This window comes from Coccinella septempunctata, chromosome 1, assembly GCF_907165205.1.
Source record: "Coccinella septempunctata chromosome 1, icCocSept1.1, whole genome shotgun sequence".
NCBI classification, from domain to species: domain Eukaryota; kingdom Metazoa; phylum Arthropoda; class Insecta; order Coleoptera; family Coccinellidae; genus Coccinella; species Coccinella septempunctata.
Window position 1 is genome coordinate 49,882,360 of NC_058189.1, and position 12,736 is coordinate 49,895,095.

General features: G+C 33.0%; 1 protein-coding gene and 1 long non-coding RNA gene across 7 annotated transcripts in view; one reads left to right on the top strand and one right to left on the bottom strand.

Moving 5' to 3' along the window:
* The window catches only part of LOC123316835 (glutamate receptor ionotropic, kainate 2), a 145,884-nt gene that overhangs the window by 84,162 nt on the left and 48,986 nt on the right, over positions 1–12,736 (bottom strand). For all 6 annotated transcript variants that reach the window (XM_044903097.1, XM_044903119.1, XM_044903112.1 and 3 more), the window contains exons 3-4: positions 10,678–10,839; positions 1,874–2,125 (exon numbers count right to left, since the gene is read on the bottom strand). In XM_044903097.1, the coding sequence (XP_044759032.1) occupies positions 1,874–2,125; positions 10,678–10,839 (414 nt within the window). The remainder of the gene's footprint in view (positions 1–1,873; positions 2,126–10,677; positions 10,840–12,736) is intronic.
* Positions 6,083–9,855, top strand: LOC123316873. Its single transcript, XR_006538110.1, has 3 exons — positions 6,083–6,600; positions 9,608–9,700; positions 9,766–9,855. It is a non-coding gene; the product is annotated as an uncharacterized LOC123316873 (long non-coding RNA).

The following is a 12,736-nucleotide window of genomic DNA, read 5'->3' on the forward strand; positions in this document are numbered from 1 at the left end:
GAATGTGGTATTCAGACTACTTTATCTCAAGGTTCAAATTTAATATTTTTCGAGCAATAGATATTATGAGCTGTTTTGAGATTTCTCTATCGGAGAAAAGTAAAGGGGTACCTAGTTTATTGTTGAAATAAAGTGAGCTTAATTTTTAATACTCTCAAATTATTCATTTCCTGAAAAGAATCATTAGAAACAAATATTTCTCCTATCTCGATTTATCATACGAAATTATAAAAAGAAATTTTACTGGGAATTGATTCCTGCTACCATTGCAATAAAAGCGTTAAGAGAAAATAAAGAAGAAACTAAGGCGGAATATCGGAAAATCGTATAAAACTGAAATGGTGGAGTGAATATATAGTAATTGCAGACGTACGAACTTTCTGTAAATCGAACGGTAGTTCGTTAGAATTGAACGAACTTGGGACGATTCATTGGAGCATAAATTCAAAATGAAGTAAGAAATGACTACTTGATAAAATAGCAACAATGAATGAGAGGTGATATTGGTGCGATGATATTTTTTGCAGATCACGGTTTGAGAGATGAACTCGTAGGTTACAGAAAACGAACATAAAATTCGTCAGTCTTTCAGGATATGCTCCGGAAACTTCCGCAGGTAACTGAGTGAAATTCTATAAAAGAATCGAATACTACCTGACAAAGTTTCTGCAAAATTTTGACTTATTGCGAATATTGAAAGTTAAAATCATAACCGATCTGCTATTTCTTGGTGTCAGTACAAAGGCGTGAATAAATTATAAGTATTAGGTATATTTTCTCGAATTTTCGTGACTTAAATTTCTTGCCATAAAATATTAGAATTTGCCATTTAAATATTCAGTTTCATTGCTTGATGAAAGAAAATTAATTGTTTACTAAATGATTCACATATTATTGGGGTTGACTCTGTATTTCGAAGAAGTATGTATTCAGTTTATATCTGCCGACTGAAGACCATTACTGATGAAAATATTCAATTTTACAGAAAACCCGTATTCGCAAAAAAAAATCATGTAACTAGCGCGTTATTATGACTCTCAAGATGTTAATTTCTTTTTATATCTAGAATTGCTAATAATTCATTCGATCCCTCACTTTTTGTGAATGGAATTTTGATATAAAAGTATCAATTTATACAACATTAATTTGACAGCATCGGGGTATTTTCCTAAATTTCAAAATATATGTCATTAAAATCCTTATAACTCAAATATATCGAAATATATTTTTTTAGAATTTTAACATATTGCATTTTGTCTGTATTCACTCACGAAAATTCTGATTTCATATGTGCTCTTATGAACTTATCTACGTCAGTTTCACAATCCGGCAACGCCCATCGAGTCAATAATGGTCATGAAAGTTATGATTAATATAGACGTAATAAATATCAGGTTTTGTGATCACATTTGACAAGAAAAACAAACAATGACACAAAATGTCATCGGTTTTAACATAGACATATAGACATGTCTCTATGTCTATGGGTTTTAAGATGGTATAGACACAGATTACAGAAACAATTTTATGTAATCTGTGGATACCTTCTTGATCGGTTCCACTGTTGTCGAATTAACAAAAATTACTAGACTTCAGTAAAGGCATTCTACGTCACAAGCTTTCACATATTCGAATGTTTACTATGTTTAGAAGGATGTATTTCTGAAATTTCTGAATTTTGAAGCGAATATTTTACGTGTTGGATAACTAATGGAAAAGGGTTTCCATAAATAATCTTAAATTCGATTTTGGAGTTTTAGGAAATTTGCCCATTAGATATTAATTATTACCTTGTCGAAAAGAATGTTTATTCAACTAAATCAGCGGGAAAAACTAATGGATAAATAAATTAGAAAAAAATCATTCTGCTCACCGTAATCTCCCTCGTACACAATGGCCACTCTGGTCCAATTCAGAAACGCCATCACGTCTTGGAAAGCAGCGTTGAGCAAATGTTGAGCTGGATACAAATTGATAGCAAATTCTCTGAATTCAGATTCCAGGTCTGGTCTGGCCTCCAAATGAGGGATGTCCAAGGCATCGCATATTGAATGTATGTGGGCACCCAGCACTGGGTCTGATGGACCGAACATTGCTTGCACCCCGAAATTGACCAACTTGCAAGCTGAAATGACAAGAAATTGTGGTCACAATGCGAGTTATGGTGAGACTACATGTTATAATGGAAGTAGGTGAAGCATTAAGTAGAAAAATAAAATCGTTCAAAATTGGTGATACCCGAACTACAAATTTTTAACCCAACAAGATAGAGGAAAATGAATAGCACAGTACGTTCGTGTTTTTTCGAGAAATTAATAATGCAATCAATTGCATTCCTTTATCTTCTTTAGTTTTCGAGTTATAGGTCAAAATTCAAATTTGGGCGATTTCAACTTTGGCCATTTTTTCTGTTTCTCAATAATGAAAACATTATTGAGACACTTTTTTTAATAGCAATCCAGTGGCGTTCTATGATTTTTTCCAACAGGTTTATTTGCTGAGCTATAACATCAAGTTGTGTTTTTTCGTATGGAAATAGTAGTATAGAATGACTTAGAAAGAATCGGATTTTATCCAGTTTCAGAAATATCATACATCGCCCCCAGTCTTTCTGAGTCATTTTAAAATATTGTTTTCATTAGAAAGAACACATCTTTTGTTATAGCTCAGCAAATATACCTGTTGGAAAAAATCATAGTACGCCACTGGATTGCTATCAAAAAAGTATATATTTTTATTTGAGCATCCTAGCAAAAACAGAAACGGAGATTATTACTTGAATGATTTTAATTTTCGAAACAATCGAAAACAAAAGAAGAGGAATGCAGTATTATTAGTTTCTCGAAAAAAGACGACCGTAATGTGCCATGCATTGTCCTCTATCTAGTTGGGTTGAACATGTTGTAGTGCAGGTATCACCAATGTTGCCCACCCCGTACCCACCTTGATATACCCTTTCAGCATATTCTAAAAATCCTTAGGATTACTATTTAAAATAGATATATTTTACCGGCAATGTGTGGGTATAATCCAGCATTGCCCAGGCATTGTATAGAATGCCTGAACAAGTCAGGCAAAGTATGAAATATTATTCATTTCATACATTGCCTAGGTATTCTATAGAATACGTAACGCCTAGCAGGCAATGTGTTAAGGTAATAGACGGAGAGGCAGAGCCAAAAAAAGTCTCTGAATTTATTAAGCCTGGTTTTTTCTCAGGTGATTACAATTATAATAAATTCCCGGTAACGGGATACAGCAATGAATGAATGAACAATAAAATGCTGCGGTCAGTCAAGTGGATGCTAGAACATGTTCCTCTGGTGCGCGGTCAAACATGTCGTGATCACCGACATAATAAAATCAATTTCTTAAGGCTGAAACTTTATAAATTTTTGTGTTTTAGTATGTAAATCAAAATTATGATAGTCAGTCAACGTCCAATCGGGACACAGCTGGTCACTCAGCATTAATGCGCGTAGTTAGGAGTTGGGACTAGGAATCATCAAAGGATGATTAATGTCAGTAGAATGCATCAAAAATTAGGAAATTCTGTTTGCAATGCTCTTCCTGGACTGCATGCTCTACCTGGATGTGAGAGTTGAGAGCTTTTATTGAGAAAGCTAAAAAAACCTCCGCAGATAATGAAGCGAGCGAAGATTTTCAAAAAACATTCGCTGACCTGGGACTTGCAGGTGGAAGCAACCAGAATAATATGTTAAATAGGGTTCAAGAATTTGATTGCCATTAATACGTCTTGAAAAAAATAAAATCAATTGACGAGGCAAGATTCGTTTTATTTTCGAAGACGTATAAATGTCTTAGTACCACAAACGATCGTTTTAAAATTAAAATAAGGAATGTAGATGGGTCGAGTATGCCACCATGCCAATCAGAATTGATGCAGCAGTTATTAAGAGCGAGATTCATTACAAATATTTGGCGTAATGCTCACAGTCAAATTCCAACGGAGCTATCGCCTACTCAAAGATTATAGAGTACTCTATAATCTTTGCTCCTACTGACTACATCTGAAAATTGGTGGATGAGAAATATGAGTGTGATTGGTTCAAAGGCGATCAATTACCAGAACTTGTACAGGATGTTATTATTCAACCTTTACAAGAAAATACAGGTATAGAAATTATATCTGAATTTATCTGAATTAAACAATCACCAATTTATTTATTTTTTAGATTCTGCAACACCTGAGCTTGCGACATGTCAGATCACGATAGTGAGAATAATGAAATGAAAGATTCAGATGATGAATTATGTGATGATTATTTATAGCTTGTTATCCCTGATGAATTAAATGAATATTAGTTAAAAATGTTTGAAAATCAAGGAGTTCAAGGTATACTGTTCGTATACCTGCGTTAGTTGACTAGTTGAGTACACTGTTGATTTCGAACGAATTTTATTTCTGAGATTTTAAGACAGAATTGCGACACGGAAGTGCCTTATTAAAATAAATATGTTACTTTGAATGATTATGATGTAATATCTATAGAGAGCGAAAAAAATGTAAATTTTTATTCACTGACTGACGGGCGCTGTTTTACGGAATGGCTGACTGACCATTTTATTTATTAATAATAAAGTCAGTAGTAGTTAAAAAAATTTTACGTTTAATAAACGAATTGCACCCTTATAAACGACGCTACGCCTCGCGCTATGCACATTGAAGCTGACTGACCAGCTGTGTCCCGATTGGACGTTGACTGACTATCATAACTTTGATTTACATACCAAAAAACAAAAGTTAATAAAGTTTCAGCCTTAAGAAATTGATTTTATTATGTCGGTGATCACGACATGTTTGACGGCGCACCAGAGGCACATGTTCTAACATCCACTTGACTGACCGCAGCATTTTATTGTATATTATGATTGTAATCACCTGAGAAAAAACCAGGCTTAATAAATTCGGAGACTTTTTTTGGCTCTGCCTCTTGGACTATAAGATCTCATTGATGAGGAAGATGTTGACGATTTAAGAAGCGCATTCGTTTGTTGCGAATTCATTGAAATAGCGGCCGATCAACTAGTGTCTCTGATGTTCATTTTAAATAAAAAGTAAATATTGAACATATCATCTAGGAACTGAAAACTTAATTTTTGTGCAGAATGGCTTTTCAGACATCTCTCTGTTTCTTTAAACATCTATCAAAAGAGGAAATGAAAAAAAATTTTTGTAAACATAAAATAATATCAATTTCATACTACAAAACTTAATAAATAGTACAGGTTGGGAAAATTCGTTGTCTACTGAGGGCATCTCGAGAATCGAGCTATTTTCCAGAGGAACAAAGAATGGCGAAAACCGTAGCTATCTACGATTCATTAGGCAAGCTTTTGTTTTTTTTTGAATGCAAACATTTATTGAATTTGTTATTTATGAATTCGAGAAAAATCTTTTTTCAGTAGATTCTACGTATGAAAGTGCCTGAGAAGTTCAAGTTTCAGATCTGTAAGTTTAAAGACAAAAAAGTTATGAGAACATTTCGAAATCGTCAAAATCTGCTGATAATTCGAAAACAAAGAATAGTAGGAGGCTACTGTTTTCAACCTTCTTTGTTTCTCCGAAAAAAACTGTGTCATCCGTTTTCTTCTAGCTCTTATACCTCTCTCGAGATCCCCTCAGTAGATAACGAATTGTTACACACTACTCTAGTACTAAGATTGTCAGGAAATCGTTATAGAAATAAAAAAATGGTGAATTGGCAAAATTTCTATTTGCAAATTACTTAAATCGCGACAGTTTCGAGATGGGATTTATCTCTTCTTCAGGCTAAAAAAAAAATTACAAGACATTGTAAAACAAAATATGACAAACTACACCTAATAAAGCTTACCGAAATAAATACTTTTACAATAATATTGGTAATTCAAATGTTTCGACATCACACAGGCACTAAAAACTAGATTAGATGGAACCTTCTAGAATTCTAAATATAAACAATCAATCAGACATGCTCCAACGACGAGGTTAGTTGTTATAATCCAATTACTTGTGTTCACATCAACTTTGTATCCTAATGGCCTACCACAAATCATTTAATATTTAGAAAGTAAATTGCAATAAATCTGGCTCAAATTATCAATGTCGGTCCTATAATTTACAGAGTTACACGTCTTTATATAAAACATTTCGGCAAAAGATCTTTTAATATAATTTTTCTCTTTGTGCAAAATTTCAACATTATCGAGATTAAAATCGAACATGTGTCCTGTACTAAGATGATGATAGACTAGGGCCGTTTTGTTGTCAGAGGGATGCTTAATCGAATATTTGTGATCAGATATTCTCTTACAAAGATGTTGCCTAGTTGTTCCTACATAACTTTGTTGACAATGTAGACAATTGATCTTATGTATCAGATAAGATTCCCATTTTTTAGGAACTTTGTCCTTTAGTTTAGTAAAGAACACTTTTTCGAAAGTGTTGTCACTCCAAGTTATGAACTTCATGTTTTCTTTCTTTAAAACTCTTTTCAGATTGTGTGTCAAATTTGGAATAAGTGGAAGTTTAACAAATTTAACAATATCATTGTCTATGTTATTTGGGCGAATATCGTTGACTGGAATAGCATTAGGGTTAGAATTTACAAATTTGCTAATTAATCTCGTTGGATAACCGTTTTTAACTAAGTCACTTCTTAAAATATCTAAGTTGGATGACACAAACTCTGGGCTACATATTCTAAGCACTCTCAAATATCCCTGTTTAATGATATTCATCTTTTGATGTAATGGATGTTGGGACCAATAATTAATTGTCCTGCATGTATTCGTGGGTTTTTTATACAGATTCGTTCTTATACTTTTACTACTAGGATCTCTAATTAACAGGATTTCTAAAAAGGGTAATGAAAGATTTACATCATCCTCTAATTCAAATGTGAACTTGAGATTAGGCTCTATGCTATTAAAAATATTCAGAATATAATCCAACAAGCTCCTCGGGATAGCCATGCAAATATCATCCACATAAATAAATATGAATGGGAAAAATATGTTAGATCTACAAATGACTTCATTAATTATGTAGTTCATGACTAAGTGTGCAAAAATTGGCGAACATGGAGCTCCCATAGGACATCCAAAAACTTGTTCGTAAAATTTATTCGAATATTGTACGTAGCTACTTTTAAAACAAAACTCAACCAACTCTAAAAAAGTTGCAAGGTCAAAAGTACAAAAATCTGTTATAGTGGGCCAATTATCAATGATTAGAGATTTAATAAGTGTGTGAGCTATATTTGTGTATAAACTCTCCACATCAAAGGAAACTAAAATGTAACCGTCAGGAATCTCTACATTTTTCAACTTCTCAACAACTTCTATGGAATTTTTAACATTGTATTTGAAAGAAGGTATAAGGTTACTTAAAATATCATTCACCAACTTAGAAATGTTGTATCCAGGTGAATCAATGCTAGAAGTAATTGGACGAAGAGGTAGTCCATCTTTATGTATTTTACATAAACCGTAAAGTCTAGGTGGCACACTATTATATCTTATGAGACAATTCTTTCTCTCTTCAGTTATATCCTTAGATCTATACAACTCTAAAATTAATTTATTAGCCCTATTTTGCAACGACAATGTTGGATCACCTTTTAACAATCTAAAAGTCTTTTCGTCATTCACTAAAATGTCCATTTTCGTTATGTAATCTGATTTATACAGCAGTACTGTTCGATTTCCCTTGTCAGCTCTCGACACTATTATGTCAGGATTATCCCTAAGGAACTTTCTTGTAGTCTTCATCTTACCGACAATACTCCTATCAATTGGTTTATTGCCTGTACACGATGGCTTGTTTCTAAAATTGGTGATTATATTAGTACACAATGCTCTTTTTTCATCTCTACTTTCTACAGGAAATTCATTCTGAATTATATATTCCACATCTTTCAAAATCTCAAGTACTGGAATGTTATTATTGTTATATGGAGCAATAAATTTTGGGCCTAAAGACAATATGGTGGAGACATCCGGAGGTAACATTTTAGACGTAGAATTAAACAACCACTCCGGATTTTCTGCAATGCACACGGTTTATGTAAAATACATAAAGATGGACTACCTCTTCGTCCAATTACTTCTAGCATTGATTCACCTGGATACAACATTTCTAAGTTGGTGAATGATATTTTAAGTAACCTTATACCTTCTTTCAAATACAATGTTAAAAATTCCATAGAAGTTGTTGAGAAGTTGAAAAATGTAGAGATTCCTGACGGTTACATTTTAGTTTCCTTTGATGTGGAGAGTTTATACACAAATATAGCTCACACACTTATTAAATCTCTAATCATTGATAATTGGCCCACTATAACAGATTTTTGTACTTTTGACCTTGCAACTTTTTTAGAGTTGGTTGAGTTTTGTTTTAAAAGTAGCTACGTACAATATTCGAATAAATTTTACGAACAAGTTTTTGGATGTCCTATGGGAGCTCCATGTTCGCCAATTTTTGCACACTTAGTCATGAACTACATAATTAATGAAGTCATTTGTAGATCTAAAATATTTTTCCCATTCATATTTATTTATGTGGATGATATTTGCATGGCTATCCCGAGGAGCTTGTTGGATTATATTCTGAATATTTTTAATAGCATAGAGCCTAATCTCAAGTTCACATTTGAATTAGAGGATGATGTAAATCTTTCATTACCCTTTTTAGAAATCCTGTTAATTAGAGATCCTAGTAGTAAAAGTATAAGAACGAATCTGTATAAAAAACCCACGAATACATGCAGGACAATTAATTATTGGTCCCAACATCCATTACATCAAAAGATGAATATCATTAAACAGGGATATTTGAGAGTGCTTAGAATATGTAGCCCAGAGTTTGTGTCATCCAACTTAGATATTTTAAGAAGTGACTTAGTTAAAAACGGTTATCCAACGAGATTAATTAGCAAATTTGTAAATTCTAACCCTAATGCTATTCCAGTCAACGATATTCGCCCAAATAACATAGACAATGATATTGTTAAATTTGTTAAACTTCCACTTATTCCAAATTTGACACACAATCTGAAAAGAGTTTTAAAGAAAGAAAACATGAAGTTCATAACTTGGAGTGACAACACTTTCGAAAAAGTGTTCTTTACTAAACTAAAGGACAAAGTTCCTAAAAAATGGGAATCTTATCTGATACATAAGATCAATTGTCTACATTGTCAACAAAGTTATGTAGGAACAACTAGGCAACATCTTTGTAAGAGAATATCTGATCACAAATATTCGATTAAGCATCCCTCTGACAACAAAACGGCCCTAGTCTATCATCATCTTAGTACAGGACACATGTTCGATTTTAATCTCGATAATGTTGAAATTCTGCACAAAGAGAAAAATTATATTAAAAGATCTTTTGCCGAAATGTTTTATATAAAGACGTGTAACTCTGTAAATTATAGGACCGACATTGATAATTTGAGCCAGATTTATTGCAATTTAATTTCTAAATATTAAATGATTTGTGGTAGGCCATTAGGATACAAAGTTGATGTGAACACAAGTAATTGGATTATAACAACTAACCTCGTCGTTGGAGCATGTCTGATTGATTGTTTATATTTAGAATTCTAGAAGGTTCCATCTAATCTAGTTTTTAGTGCCTGTGTGATGTCGAAACATTTGAATTACCAATATTATTGTAAAAGTATTTATTTCGGTAAGCTTTATTAGGTGTAGTTTGTCATATTTTGTTTTACAATGTCTTGTAATTTTTTTTTTTAGCCTGAAGAAGAGATAAATCCCATCTCGAAACTGTCGCGATTTAAGTAATTTGCAAATAGAAATTTTGCCAATTCACCATTTTTTTTTATTGTTACACACCCGTTCTTATAAGAAATTCACACCTGAATCATTTCATTTCACACATTCCCAGCAGATCAGCAGGCATTCTATACAATACCTAGGAATTGTATACAATGCCTAGCTAAAGTATGAAATGGACAAACGCATTCGTATTATTTCAGACATTGCCTAGAAGACCCAGGCATTCTATACATTGTGTAGGCATTGTATACTGTATAGAATGCCATTCTATACATTGCCTAGGCATTGTATACTGTATAGAATGCCATTCTATGCATTGCCTAGGCATTGTATAGAATGCCCGAATTATACACATTGCCGGTAACATATCGATGATAATCTAATAATAATTTGGGCCAAGCTGCGTAACATTTTATCACATCAAAAAGAGCGCAATTCAAAAGTCTAATCAACCTGACGAGAATACTTTAAAACAAAAACACTGTCACTGATATATTGAATTTATTCCAAGTTAGAGACTCGCACTGTTGAGTTCATTTGGCTCATTTGTAAGAATAATGTTAAATCCTATGTGGTAGGATATTTATTTGTGATAACATTCCGCTATAGGATTGTTTCTATATGTTCCATAAAAACCTATTCTTATTCCTATTTTGATCGTAAATTTAAATTATAACCCAATGAATTACTGAGTCAAAAAATCAGAAAAATTGTGACATAAATGCAAAGTGAAATCCTGGATCTCATCATCATACCTTGGGACCGAAACTTCCCAAATTCTTACTGTATGAATTTAGATAAGACGGACAAATCGCTTCGCACATCTGAATGAAAAATATGGATGATATTTCGTTCAATCTTCCCACCTACCTCGTTTGCTTGCATGGAAACTATCATCTCTGGGCACGTACTGGATGTCGTACACCAGCGACGTGCGTGGCAGGAGCTTCTTGTCCTTGTTGATCTTGTAGACGGCATACTTGAAGGCTAATTCGACAGCACTGTTTTCTTGGTCTTCCGTAAATATTGCCCCTGGAAAAGATTAATTGCATTTGGAGTTTCACCGTGTCCCTTGAAGATGTGTCTTTTCTATAAAGACAATTTCGTGTGTCTCACAAAGTATTATTCGCGCTAGAATGAATTTATATGAGTTGGTCCTGGAGTTTTCTCCGAGGCGGAAATGAAATTATTGGACTTTCACGTTCATTCTGCCGCCTTGTCGGACTCCAAGATTATTTTTATCATCGTCAGTTTGGGACTGAACTACAAGGCAGGCCAGGCCTTCTGCTTTTTATAAAGCTCACACTGAATTTGGAGCGACACAGGGTGTTTCACGAGTACACGCACAAATAAAAACCGTAAATAGTGGGCATTGAGCTGAGTTCAAAAACACCCCATGTAGGTGCCTTCGGTACTCCGTTTCCGTTATACAGGGGGTTTTCTGAAATTTCTCAAATTTTCGTTTGGCTATAACTCCTGAAATTCTCGATCTATTCGATTGAAAATTTATATTTAGCTTAAAGTTGTTAGTTTCAATGAAACGGAGCATTAAAATTTGACAAAATCAGGACCAGGCTCACTAAACTTCCAACTAAAAAACGACCTGTATGTACCTAGTTTTTTGATCATAATTTTAACATTGTCTCAAAATAAACGAATTATTGGGTTGCCCAAACTGTTGATGATAGTTTATAAATAATTGTTTTGTGGTCAGACGCCCCTAAAGAATAGAGCACTTCATGAAAATGTATTTAGAAATTCTTATTTGCAATTTTTTCTTCAACGAATATTCTATTGAATGTATTCAAAAATTATACCATATTCGGTCATTCAAAATTCTGTCATTCATAATGATATAATGTTTTTTAATTGAAAATAGACAAATATGGAAAGGAAAACTATGCCACCTTGAAAGTAATAATGATAACTTGATCTTCAGAATGAAGCGTCTTTCTATGAATAACTATTTGGTCCCCTTTATGCTTGTTTTATTACAAGGATTTCTAGGAATTTCGTCGCAAGCAGCATTTATTCAATCTAATAATTTTTCCTTTGTCATAAATCTTGGCCTTCAAATAACCACAAAGAAAGAAATCGGTTTCAGATCAGGAGATCTAGCAGTCCAATGTTGGGGTTCTACCCTTCAAATCCACCCGTCTGCATATTCTCTATTAGCAATGAGTATTAAACCCAATACTCAATGCTATTAGTCAATTTGTGAGACATTCTGAAAATTTTCAACTACTTAAATTGATGAAGGGACCTGAAAAACTGATAAATACTTTTTTCTGTGCATGAATATGATAAATGTTTCAATAAAAAAGAGTAATTACAACAGATCAATAGATCTTTATAGATCTAACAATGGCAATAAAGGAATCAATGAAGAATTGAAAGAGCATTTATCATACTTATTCGAATTTTTAATCATTACCTTCACTAAAAGGGCGAATGGGATGAAAATCAATCCGGAAAATTACTTCAGGTACACTTTATCCATAAAAATCGATTCATTCTGAAGATATCAAGTTATAATTGCTATTTTCCTGATACCGTAGTTTTTTATTTCCATTTTTTTTTCATTATCAATAATACAGTTTATTATCACTGTTAATGAAAATTCTGAATAACCAGATATGCTATAAATATCAAAAACAAATGCAAGGCATATATTGAGGAAGAAAAAAGTCAGTTGAATATTTTCGAATTCTTTTTCACGCAGCGATGTTTTTTCAAGAGGCGTTTGATCACAAAACAACTATGTATTCATTAAAAATAATCCACGGATGGAGTGCATTGAATTTGAGAATTTCGTACATGCAGATAACTAAAATATTGAAATTATGTTGAAAATCTACATACAGGGTGTTTTTTATGAGTTTGAATTTGAATATAGCCTTAATGAATCCGGTCCTGAGTTTTGTCAAAT